At 38.8% G+C, this 13,752-nt stretch overlaps 1 protein-coding gene across 20 annotated transcripts in view; it reads right to left on the bottom strand.

Annotated features, from left to right (window-relative positions):
* Positions 1-13,752, bottom strand: part of cadm2a (cell adhesion molecule 2a) — a 378,094-nt gene that overhangs the window by 259,572 nt on the left and 104,770 nt on the right. For 4 of the 20 annotated variants that reach the window (XM_079598764.1, XM_079598772.1, XM_079598782.1 and 1 more), the window contains one exon: positions 2,135-2,172. The exons of the other annotated variants lie outside the window; for them this stretch is intronic. In XM_079598764.1, the coding sequence (XP_079454890.1) occupies positions 2,135-2,165 (31 nt within the window). In that variant the 5' untranslated portion in view covers positions 2,166-2,172. The remainder of the gene's footprint in view (positions 1-2,134; positions 2,173-13,752) is intronic. 20 annotated transcript variants of the gene reach the window in all.

Raw genomic sequence — 13,752 nt, 5'->3', positions numbered from 1 at the left:
CAATACAGATTATTATAGCTTTACAGTGATAACAGTTCAGTTATCACAGTGCGAGCCAGTTCAGTCATGATTTAGTTTCATTGTAAAGCTCATCAATTTAGTTAAATTAGTTAATTTATCTAATAAATCTATAAAGCAGTTCTCCAAAAAATGATGTCATCGTCCAGCTCAGTTCAGTTCTCATACAACAGTGTCAGTACAACCAGATCAATAATATTGTTGAATATTAAAGGTTTAGATCACCCAAAAATGAAAATTATCCCGTAATTTACTCACCCTCAAGCCATCCTAGGTTATTCTTTCAGCCAAAATAGCCTAGCTCTTCCAAGCTTTATAATGGTAGTAAATGGTATTTTTTGAATACTTATTTTTAAACCCAAAAAGTGCATCAATTCATCATAAAAGTAATGCATTCGAACTCTGACCAAACAAACTCTGACCGAGCAAAACAAAACACCAGTCACAAATTAGAAGTCTAAAACGAGAATTTGTAAACAGAAATTTTGGAGGAGCTTGAGTTTGAGTTTGTTGCCAGCCCTATTCGTTTGAATCTAAGCTAAGCTTACGCTACTCCTACATCCTACCTCATGCATCGGGTCAGATGTCACTCTTCTGCCAGAACTAGACTCGCGCACAGTCTTTACAGGAAGCCAGTGATTATAGTTTATAAAGTTATAATATGAATATGTTTCTTACAAAAACGCATCGCTTCGCTTCAGAAGGCCTTTATTAACCCCCTGGGGCCGTGTGGATAACTTTTATGATGGATGGATGCACTTTCTTGGGCTTAAAAAAAGGTACCATTCACTCCCATTATAAAGCTTGGAAGAGCCAGGATATTTTTAAATATAATTGTGTTTGTGTTCGGCAGAAAGAAAAAAGTAATTTACACTTGCTTGAGGGTGAGTAAATAACGGGATCATTTTCAATTTTGGGTGAACTAACCCTTTAAGTGTCCCCAACTAAGCAATCCAGAGGCGACATGTGCAAGGAACCCAAACTCCAGCAGGTAAGAGAATGAAGAAAAACAAAGATAAAGAAAAAACTCAGTTGGGGGGCCAGTTCTCCTCTAGCCAACGAACGGACAAGGGGGGATTATGATTCAGGCTGCATCACAAGTCAGAATTAAGGCCTTGTTTGCCTCAAAGGGTTAGATATTTACATATACAATGCCTCTAAGCCACTTCAACTTGGTGAGGAAATGTGTCCTGTCTTTGCTACCCATTACTATATTATTGATTTTGTCCAATGTTAGGTTAAATTGACTGAATAGGACCAACTTCACTTACATTTGCTGCTATTTACCTAAAAGGCCTTCCTGCTTAATCAAGCTCTGCTCAATTAAGACGTCATTAGAGACGTCATTACTCTATTCTTAAACGAAATTATCATTTAACAAAACAGTTTCTGTTCTAGTGGGTCAGACTAATGATTTGTATGTCAGTGTGACTACAAGTGACAAACACATCGGATGAGCGACAGAACATGTTATAGAATGAAGAATAGATTGGAAGAGTATAAAAGGTTTTTCTGATTCTCTACAGGTCAATGATAAACAATGTAAATGATGATGAAAATGAAAAAAAAAATCTTTTTAAAAACCTACTTTGCGTCAAGTTCATAGAATCATGTTGGTTCTATATGGTTTTGAAAACAAAGATTTTATATTAATGAATTTGAATTCATCTTATTACATCTGACTATTTTAATCATTCAAACAATTTCAAGACAATTATACTGCCCTGACATTTTTTACAACCCGCAAAAATATCAAAATGAATTCTAATTCAGAAACTTAATGTTGGAATGTCAGCTGGTAAACGCCACGAAACACTGTTGATCTGCACTGGAGTCTGTTTGTTAACTCATCAGCTTTGCAGAACTTGAACTGACCTCACAACATTATGCAGATCCAGCTGTTTAACATCCTCTCAAGAAGCTCAGAGATGACAATCATGCTAGCTTTCAACCGCTCTGTCGGTTAATATAGGAAACTTGAGAGCAGTTTTGAATAAAGAACCCCATCAGCAGCTCCAATCAATGCCGCCCAGAAAGAACAGCCCATGGACCCTCACCTTGCTATCCCATTCACTAGCCCACAACAGATCAAATACACAAATAAAAGGCTACATACTTTGACCATCAGGCATTTCAGCAAATGGCATCTCTTACCTAAAAGAGAGAGAGAAAAAAAAAGGATGAGTCCATAAAATTCAGACACCAGACTTCATCTGTACAAGAAAAGGCACAGAAGAACAATGGAGACGGTGTGTGACGTCTCCTCTTAATTATGAGTCCATCACAGCCGAAGACCCGTTTGACACGCAGCAGAAAAAAGGATTAAAGATGAATTAATCTTGCTGATCATTTCCCTGACCGGGAGTGTGACGGCGTATTAATAAATGTGGACTCCTGAGAGGCGGTGGACCCCATGCCACTCTGAACAAGAGAGGTCACTCCTCCGTTTCATACCCATTCGTCACGTCTCGCCACTGGCTCAGGTGTGCCGGCGTCGTGGAGGACCGCACGCAGATGTCTGCTGAGTAAGACTGATATCGGAGATTTGCCAGTCAGCTAGCTGTAAAGTAGAATACGAGGGGACAGCAGGTCGGGGACGCAAGCGCGACGGGACATGATTAAGGCGGAGGTGAGAGGTGTAAGGGTCTGCTGGACGCCAATGATAGATAGAGACCACAGGACTGTGACGGCAACATGGAGCTTGGAGTCTCACAAGTTCTGTTCGGAGACTGACATGATTTGAGACTGTTTTAAAACAATGTTGTACTTCCATAAACATATAGAGTATGTGTTTTTTCTCAATTATGGAGACATTAAAGTTTATTGTCCATTAATAATGTCATGAATATGTCTACCTCATCTCAGATCACATTTGTGTTTAAAAGCATTCTGTGGTGGAAATGATGTTGGGGAGATGACATTAAAAAAATGTGGGTATAAATTGGATTTCAAACAATTTAATACAATTTTAGATTTTTTCCCCAAAATGACAGTGTGAATTACTTTTTACCTTGATTTTCCTTTTTTACACCTCACATTCATTTTTGACAATAATAATTTTAATTTTAAATGTTAAACAGTAGGAAATGGCCAAGTAGGAACATGTTCAAGCAAGCAACAGCACAGAGATTCTATTGAATCGCTACAAGTGTGATCGCCACTTGAGTGTAACATTGTTCTCATCTTCCTAAGCAGCAGGTTTCAAGTAAAATGATTTACCCTCTCCGGGGTGTAAGACTCATTCTCGAATTCACATCACTGGTGCGTGTTCACAGCGGGGAATTTCGGCACTAGATTATAAATGGACCATTGGATGATCCATCTCTAAAACTGCTCATTTCTTAGCCTCCAAGAGTGATGACTGATGTCTTCTGCTCTATTTGCCCCAGTAGGGTCAGACAGAAAAATGGCACTTTTCTAAAAAAGGGCCACAGATGTTGCATCTCTGTATCCAACAACATTATCACAAACAAATGTTGGCCTGTGATAAAAGAGCGAGACCGTAGCGTCTAGTTAGAACATAATGTGAAAGCTAATATTGCTTTCCTTCTAAAAAGATGTATCACTTCTTGAGACTCATTTGTAATGTTCAAAATTACTTTCTAAAGGATAATTCCAGTTGAATGCTAATGAGAACAAAAATACCTGCAGTTGTTTTCTCTATTGGAAATAAGGAGGTTGGCTCCAACAACGCTAATTCGACTCAAATCCAGGTTTATTCCCAGCTCCAGAGGTGTGGCGTCCTAACATTTTGATTCTGTATGCAAGGTCATGTCTGCCATCTCCCCCTCCTGCCGTTTTACACCTGCCATACTTTATTTGCTCCCACATTAACTTTGCCGCCGAATTTCCCTTCCCATCTAAAACGCATTTACAGGTGGAAGAAACGTAAACAGGCTGGAGCTGCCTCATTAAACAACAGCACACACTCTCGCCACCCAAACAAACCAACTTTTATTCCTCAATCATCCCCTTATTCTCTCGCCCCCCAAACTCGTTTGTCCTCAATCCTTATGTCTATGTGACCTTTCGGGAGAGCTCTGTAGGTGAAACAGTGGACTGATTCTGATACGGCGAGCATGGGAACATGTGAAGCGTGTCTCGCTCGACCACCTTCCCTCTTCCCAAAGGGGGCCCGCAGATAGTGATGGTGTTCTGACCAGATAACCTTCCCTTTGCTAGCCAATACTTTCAAGGATAATTGTGTTCATGTCAGCTGAAGGCACAGAAAGAGAGAGAGAGAACGAACATTACAGACTAATCACAATATTACGTCTACACTTTAAAAAGAGGGCCTTTCAGATTTGCCCACCCCCTACAATTTGCATTTCGCCCTTAACGCGAGTGACTAGCTGCTAGCGTGTACATAAGTGTGTCTATACATCCCTGGCTGGAGTGTGAAAGGCCGATTTAAGTGTATTTTAATGGCAGTGTGATACAACGTCAGCTGAAAGAGTCTATGTGTTGCGCTGTGGAGATGAGAGAGGGAAGGAGAGGGACATAAGGAGCTTTAATGGTCTGTGACAGCCCCAAACCCCCTCCGCTCTCTCTTGCAGCACATTCCGTGCTCTGCACAGTCTTTTACCCCTTTTCTTTCTGTGTTTCTCTGACAGGAATCCATAGGCCTGCCTCAGTCTCAGTAAAGGTGTCGACTATAAAGCCGCTGAGCACCTTATCTGCCCCCTGCGTCTGTCAGTGAGGATTTCTGATCGGTTTCTTCTCACACTTTAGAGCAGCTCAAAGCCACTTCATCTCTTTGGCTGAGAAAAACAGGCCTCAAACCTTCACACTGAGAGCGGGGCCCTTTTTTAGCCCCCAAAAGCCAAATTAAGCCTTCTCATGGCTTTCTCTCAGATGCCTGTCTATACTGAAATGTTTCTCAGAAGTACAATCTATCATTCTGTTTGTCCATCCATCTATCATACATCTGTTCACCCATCCAATGAGATTCACCCACAATACTCACTCTCACAGTGACGCTTTGAAGTCATCTAGTTCAGTGGTTCCCAACCTTTTTCCTTGGGGCCCCCCCTATGTACATATTTAACAATCCGTGACCCCCCCCCCCCCCCCCCCCATATATATATATATATATATATATATATTAGTGCTGGGAAAAAATAAATCGCATCCAAAATAAAAGTTTGTGTTTGCATAATATATATGTGTGTACTGTGTATAATTATTTTGTATATATAAATACACATATGCATGTATATATTTAATATTTTTATTTATTTATATATAAATGATGTATAAATGTATATACAGTATATACATGCAAAAAAATAATAATTAATACATGCACATGCGTGTATTTATATACAAAATAATTATACACAGTTCACACACACATATATTATGCAAACACAAACTTTTATTTTGGATGCAATAAAAAAAATTCCCAGCACTAATATATATATATATAATATAATATATAATTCACGGTTCGGTTCGATACGATACACTTGTGTCACGGTACGGTTCGGTACGTTTTTGATACAGCAAAAAGAAAGAAATGCCAGAGAAATTTCCTTGATTTCTTTTTTTATTTTAAAACTAACATAATAAAGTGTGATATTTTTTACTTTGAGTAATTCTGGAGCTATAATTGATTATTCTTATGAGCATATAAAACAAAACAGCTTATTGGAAAAAAATGAAATGTAATATAGTTATAAACCAAGGTTTATTTTATTTCAGATTAACATTTGAGGGCAGCAATTGTATTCATAATGTCAAAATAAAACCGACGTAATGTTACTTGAAGGCATTATAGCCTACTATTCCTGCCAAACTTTCATGGTTGCAGTGAGTGTTACTACAGTGAATCCATGGTGAATGTTGCAGATCTGGACGCTGGATAGTTCATTCACGGCACAATGTTTCTTACTGGTTTCCACGCGCTGTTTGATCTGTTAATAACGGAGAAATGTGAATGTTTCTCTCTAGATCTCGCAGCGATGTTATTACTTCTGTGGCAAATTCAAATGCTTTCTTTACTAGATCTCTTATTAGCGCTGTGTAGTAACAGCGTCGCATGATCACGATCGGCTCGCGCTGCACTGGTCCAAACTGATAAACGGTCCGTCAACCACACAATAACGAGCAGTTTCGTTCCGCTTGCATTATGTTTGCCATTTGATGTTGTTTCACCTCAAAGCATCCGCTCCCGCGCCCCCCCTGTGAACTCTGGCGCCCCCCTGAGGGGGTCGCGGACCCCAGGTTGGGAACCAATGATCTAGTTGACTCCAAAAATTTGACAAAATCTTTTGCAAAACTATTGATTACTCATTCTGAACTACACATATTTGTGTCCAATCAACAGCTCTCCAGACTAAGAATGTCTCTCCCCCTAACACTAACATGTGCATATTATATAATGACTGATGTACGATAACTTAAGGCTATTTATTATTATTATTATTTAAAAAAACAACAACAAGCCACTCAAACTAACTGTTGCAAAACATATGTCTGGCAAAAACGATGTCTGTTTTTGCAATAGGTACAATTTGGTACCCAAGTACACGATTTTTACATCGTTTTGCCAATTTTCAGGTCAAAGCAAAGCAATAAAAGTTTAAAAACAGTTCAACTTTATAAAGAGATATTTTCCTATTTCTAGTAGGTCAATTCTTGAACTAATTTAACGGCACCAAGAACATCCTGTGCAGTTTTGTGAGTCCTTTGTGTCTCTACAGTATGATGCATCACAGCAATCATCACTTTTTCTGTTCAAATATACTTCCCGCTTTCCTGCTGCCTAGCAACCTAGTCAAATTGTTATTCGCTGAATGCATGGGTTTTGTAGAGGTCGACGTCCTGAAAAAAGTCCTGACACAGCTCAACCCTATCTCTACAATATAAGAGCAATGATTTGATGGCTTCAAAACCATAAAAACCATAAAAAAGTGTCACCAAAACTGTTTGGTTACCAAGATTCTTCAAACCACCATCTTTAGTGTTATGTAGAAGAAAATCATTCATACAGGTTTGGAACAACATGAGGGTGTGTAAATAATGACAGCATTTTAATTTTTAGGGTGAACTATCCCCTTAAACTTGCAAAAATCCCATCCATGCATCCACCTATGTTTTTTTTTATTTTTTATTTTTATCTAATCACGCTATCCAAGTTCAAGCTATTCTAGTTCATCTCAGACTGACTCACTTGTCAGAAATTTACAGGAGAGACACATTCAAATCAACAAATTCCTGAAAGACTTGTAAACTTGCGCGGTTGGTGGCCTAATCTGAATCCCACCACAAATTGAATCCTAATATATTCTCCCTGGGGCCAGTATTTTTTTTGTTTGCTTGTTTGCTTTTGGAAAACCACTTGATTAGACGAGTGCAACAGGCAGATAAGAACCCATGAATAAATGGATATTAATGTCTGTGGTCTTGCAATTTCTAATATTTTCACATTTTAGGCTGCTTTTTTTGGTGCCAAAAGAAACAAACAGTGTTGACTAGGCCTTAGAGCCTAATTTTCACAGATGACCACCAATATTGTGACGCTATTTAAATGGACATAAATCAAATAATTATCCAGGATTTAAAATCCCCCCATCATTAAAAAGTGTGTCCCTCCTATAAAAACGAAATGCCTGCCCAATCTATATGTTCTGGCGATGGCCCTGAATTAAAAGTGACTTTATTTTAAATGAATATCAAACAATCTTAAAAGATTAAGGGCTGATTTCACAGACAGGGTTTAGATTAAGCCAGGATTAGGCCTTAGTTCAATTAGGACATTTAAATAGCTTTTATAACCATGCCTTAGCCAAAAAAAATGACTATGGCAAACAGAAAGAAGGTGCTTTGCTAAAGGTGATACCATGTCAGGACTCTTCAGGAATCCTCCCCTATTGAGGATTGAACCTGCAACATTTGTATTGTAAACCTAGATGCTTAACCACTAGCCTGTTATCACCCTTCAAACGCTGATTTTTCAGAAGTCACTGCCATCACAGCTATATACTCGGAGAACACAACCGTTTCTCGATGTCCATCACAGGCGAGTGGGCCGCTCGGGTCTAGATCACCCTATTGTCAGAGAGAGCTTTTATACGAATGAGAGTCCACCTTCTCAGGCCCTGCAGAGCAAATAGAAACTCTCAACAAAGGCTTTCTGCTTTTCCCCCAAGTGAGAAATAATCAGCCCCTGATCCTCAGTGCATCTTCAACTCAGCGGGGTAGCAAAAGAAGTCTTGTAAGATGAATTACGTACGGTGAGAGAGGAAAAAAAGCACTGGAGAGAGAATGTGCTTCTTTTTTCTCAGAAAGCATTTCTCTCAGATAAGAAGTGGCCATATCCTGACAGCTCTCAAATCAGCCATTCTGGTTTCCCTGGACACTGTTACCATGTCAACCGCAGGAGTGCTCTGACCTTGCACTGGTGTTTACAGGCACCAATTAAAAGTCGACATAACGACTGAGGCCTGCGATGGCCTGGACAGGTTGCTGAGTCAGCACAACTCAAGCTCGCTAAAAGAAAGAAATAAACAACGTGAAGTATAGCCATGAGTTGATAAGTGGTGACTAGAGATTTGTATTTTACAAAATGAATTTATTAATTTTATTAACAAAGTTCGGGAGGAGCATGTTGAGAACATCAACCCAATCAGTGCAAGATCAGGCTTATACATAGAGCCGACTTCTATTCCAACATCCCTCCTTCACTCCAACTCTTCACTCTCAGATTATTCCTATCCCAGCCAGGAATAGGGGGGTGGGGGGCGTGCTCTGGGTTTGGGCATAATTGTGCAAAAGCCCTCTCCTCAGACACCACACCAAATACGCATATTTTATACTATATCTGGTTATATGTGTGAACTCGTGAATAGTGCCAAATCAACAAATAAAGCTTACAGAAATGGATTTCTAGTGTGAAATTGCTTTCACACTGGAACATTTGGAGCCTATTGTGTTTGATTCATTTTCACTCGGTTGGTGTGAAAGCTATTTCCAAATGGGGACCATCAAACTGCACGCTAAGTGCGCTTAAAAAATTGATGACAACAAGTGGAACTAATAAGCACAGTAGGATATGCTACAGCTCAGCCCTTTTCACCTAATAACAACCAAGGTTTCTTAAGTACCAAATCGGCATATTAGTATTATTTCCTAGCAATGAAGACTGTAGTCATGGCAGCTGGAAATAGAGATTTGCCAATTTCAAATAGAATATGAAATATAAATACATTGTAGAATATTGTAATATTGTTGTTTTCAATTGTAAAGTTATATCACAATATTACTGTTTTTTTACTGTATTTTTGATCAAATAAATGTAGCCTTGGTGAACTTAAGTTTCAAAAACTAAAAAAAAAAAAATATATATATATATATTGACCCCAAACTTTTACATGTTAGTGTATATTGATTAATTTTTCATTCACTAAAGTTGTTTGCAGCAGGAGAGTAAAATATCTTCGTAACAAAAAACTTCAAACTCACTGCGGCATTCTTCGCAGAAAACACTTTTAATGCCATGTTCAACTTATTACATATTAAATATTGCTACACTCATATTTTCTGTGTGTTGGCAGTCAAACTCCAGCTCTGACCGCATTGCAGGGAAAATGCAAACAACACTGTTGTGTTACTGTACTGAGAAAATGCACACTTAAGTCTCTTGCACACTGAGTGCGAAATTCGCATCCAAAAATGTTCACACGTTAAAAAATAAATACGACCTCATGTTATGTCGATCACGCTTGCCTCCAAAACTTTCGTCCGTCATAAAATTTTTTTAAACGGGTTCGATTTTATGCGTTTTTCGCATCTGTAACAAGCACTTTGAATGGTGTTTGATGGTGCTTTGACACGAATACGAAAAAACGCATACGAAAATTTCGGACTCAGTGCGCAAGGACCTTTACACTTACCGGTAAGACAAAAAACCTAACAAATAACCACTTTTCCCTTAATGATAAACATAATGAGTATTATTGTTGTTTTCATTGATGTGCAACCTGTACATATCTATTACCATCTTAAAAAAATGACCCTTCAAGACCCTTTAAAGCAGGATGAGTCATCAATATTTTCTGTCCGGTCCTGGAGAAAGACTACAAATATTAAATGCGTACAGTATATCTGCTGAAAGTAAATTGAGAATGTTAAGGTGCAGACTACCTTAGAGATGACCTCAAAGCTATAAACGTGAACTAAAAGCCACAAAACCCCAATTTTGATTCCTTGGGCCTTTAAACCCAATCTAACTTCAGTAGTACCCCAATCAAAGACATGGCCATTCTGCAGAGTGGTCATTACAGCACGTTGATTTATTATGCTTTCGCCGTGATGTGACGATCTCCCATTTCAATACTTTGTGAGTGAGATTGATGGGTTTCTGCAGCGGCCCCTGACAGAGAGATTTACAGCCTCTGATCAATCCTGCAGGAACACCCACCTCTGTCTACTGTTATTGCACTCTGAGGTCTCTCAAAGTTTAAAATAAATTACTCCGGAGATGGGCCAACCTGCTTGTGTGTGTGTGTGAGGGAGAGAGAGCGAGAAAGGGAGTGTATTTCAGACAGACCCATTACATGTGCCATATATTTACCTTTCCTAGTGTTTTTGTAAGTATAAGACCCATCAGTCCTTGGCTTTGTGTTGTGCTCCATCTTTTAGTCGGCCAAACTTACAATCCACCAGAGCACTTTCTCCACACTCAGTCAGAGTGCACTGACATAACCTCCATGGGAAAAAAACATTGAACGCGAGCCAACAGGAAGTCCTAATCTAATGAAGCATGAATGCTCAGCCAACAAACAGAAGCTCGATTCAGACGTCATAAGATAACCTCTCTTCCTGGTTCATTATATTCACACAGTGTGCTGAGTAATTGGCATATAAGCCAAGAACACTCCCACTTTCCCATGGAAGCCACGATACTCAAACTCCCACTTTTACTGACCTTGCTCTGGACAAAACACACACAGCTCACTGTATGTTTTTTGCAGCCTTGTTTTTTTCTCAATTTCTTTCTCTCTCTCTGATCCTCTTCAATTTCCTTTAAAGGGGTGGTTGATTGCGATTTCACTTTTTTCATTTTAAATAGTGTGTAATGTTGCGGTTGGTGCATGAACAGTATCTGCAAAGTTGCTGTGCTGAAAGTTCAACGTAAGCAGATATATTGTCTTTTAAAAATCAGGAAGTTTAATGCCTACAAAAACGACTCGAATGGGACTACAACGAGATACTTCCCGGGTTTTATACGTAGCTAACCCATACATTTACATCAACCTTCCCTCCGGAATATGCAAAAAATGGGGCGTGGCCATATTTCTGCGGCGTTGTGGAAGAGGAAGAATTATAGTGGAGAGCTGTAGCCATGCCGTCGAAAGTGTGTTATTTTCACCCAGCTGTCAGGTCTTCGGTGTTCGGGCTTCCTATGGACGCTGTAGTTCGTCAACAATGGCTACAATTTCTGTTTTATTATGTTCCTGAAAATTACAATCGTAGCTCTCTGTGCTGCGCATTTTACGGAAGACCGCTTCCAGAATCTCCACGAATTCAATGCCGGATTAAACGAGAAACTGTGACTAAAACATGAAGCAGTTCCAACTTTAAACGCAGAGGCAGCCGTTGTTGGGCCACAACCTGTAAGTAAGACTTAATAATTTTAAATGTTTGCATGTATAATTTCAGACGTAATGTTTTAGTTTTATCAGGGACGTAAACAAATGTCAGCGCTCGCGTTATCCACTTAATTATGCTCGTGTGTCTATGACAAACGCGTACAAACATTTTGAACCTGCAATTTGTAATTATGTACTAATTTTGTAAATGTATTTTCCATGTATACTTTATGAAGTAATTTTTCGATTTGATCAAGAACGTAAACGAATGCCAAAGCTGTTTGTTTATAGTAACTTAGCCAGTTAGTTTGATGCTATTTTGTGTGTAAGACAAACGTGTATAAAGTAAAAAATAATAATGTAATCGCAAAAGCAAACTTCAGCTGCGGTATTACTCAGTCATTTATTCAGTTATATTAAATGTTTAATCAGGAGAAACCCGTATCTCAAAAGCTAACAAGTGTCAGCAGTGGCATTTTCAAGTAACAGCGTATCGAAATTATTATATAATAATAGTAGAATAGAATAATAATAATAAAAAAAAAATGTACCATTCAGAAACGTTTTGTAAGAGCCGTGTTTGGGGAGGTTCTGCTTAATCTCTTCATTGCCGCTTTCTGGGTCTGATTCTGGCTCAAACTGTACGGTAGTATTGAAACCATTATTTACATTTGACCGGAGCACATGCAACTTTCGCCGGTAAAGGTGATGGGCGTGAAGTTTCCGGACAACGTGCACTGTGCAGTTTAGCCAATTACAACACACCGGCACAACTAGCCAATCTGAGCCCATGCCTGTGTCTGAGGGAGTGGTTTCATAGAATCAGGAAGTCAACCGGTCGTTCAAATGACAGAGGAGAAAGCGGCTTACAATAAAGGTCAAATTTATGAAAAATAAGGCTTAAAAAAAAAATAAAAAAAACGAAGACATGTTATATTGCACCCCATAAATACAATCATGCAAAGAAAAAAAGCAGTAAACCACCCCTTTAAAATGTCAAGACTGCATGATGGATTCACAGAACTAAATGTATGTCAGAGAAAAATAATGGTTCTGAAGAATTCTGTGAATGAAAACACAGATCAATGTGTTGATTGAAAAAGGAAGGCAACTACCACTAAGTTCCGATTTCACATGTACTGTAGAACAAATGCTTTTCAGACGGAATAAGAGTGCAGCTACACCCAAAAGGAGTTGAATTACTTTAGAAATACTGTAGAAACCCACTTATTCCCATAACCTTCCATTATCTGACAGACCTGTGCTGCAGTGAGAAGGTTTCTGGATCAGTTACTTGTTCTCAGATGCCTCCAGACATTGAGAGCATAAGCTGCTTTGAAGCTGCCCAGTCATGTGAACTAACAGAGTAAACACCGCAGTTTTGGGGAGGACAAAGAAATGGCATCTAAATATCTGGAGATGCCATGAAATCTCAGAGACGAAGAGAGGTAAATTAACATTTGAGATGGATAAAAAGATTTACCTAATGCTTCTTTTGATTTTCATTGTGGTTTATTGTTCACGCATAGTATGGAAATGTCTCCCATTTAAACGTGTTGATTTAAATGCAAGGCTGATTTAAAAGTATGTAAAAATGTACTAATAAGATGGAACTTTCCGTATTGTTTTTTTCAATTGCACATTGCATTGTGTTATGTTTTACGGTTAAATGCACAAAATGACCAGTACCTTTCCTGTTTTTCTAGACTTTTTTTTATATTTTTTTACTAGAAGTACTAGCAGATGTTGCAGTATTGCAGAAATTATGCACTTTTAATGTATGTGTATATTTGTGTATGCTCAACATGCATTGTGCCAGCTGGTGAATTAATTCTGGGCTATTAATATTTAACTTGGATGGGCCCTGCAACAGTATACTCATTGAAACGAAAGCTACAGTATGGGTACTCAGAAAAACCCCAGACATCCCCTGTTTCCTTTTCCCCACAGCTGTACATCTGTACAGCCAAAGGTGAGAATGCTGACATGAGTCCCAAATGAGCGTGGGCTTAGAGAAATGGATGGAGCACTTATTAAATTATTGCTTCATTTGGCTTTGAGATTGATTGGATGTAAAATTCAGCGAGAGAGCCGAGAACTCTCGTTTAAGTGGCCATTAGTGTAAAGACACACTTTGAGT

The sequence above is a fragment of the Phoxinus phoxinus genome (assembly GCF_949152265.1).
Source record: "Phoxinus phoxinus genome assembly, chromosome: 23".
NCBI lineage: Eukaryota > Metazoa > Chordata > Actinopteri > Cypriniformes > Leuciscidae > Phoxinus > Phoxinus phoxinus.
This window is presented reverse-complemented; position numbering and strand designations above follow the sequence as displayed.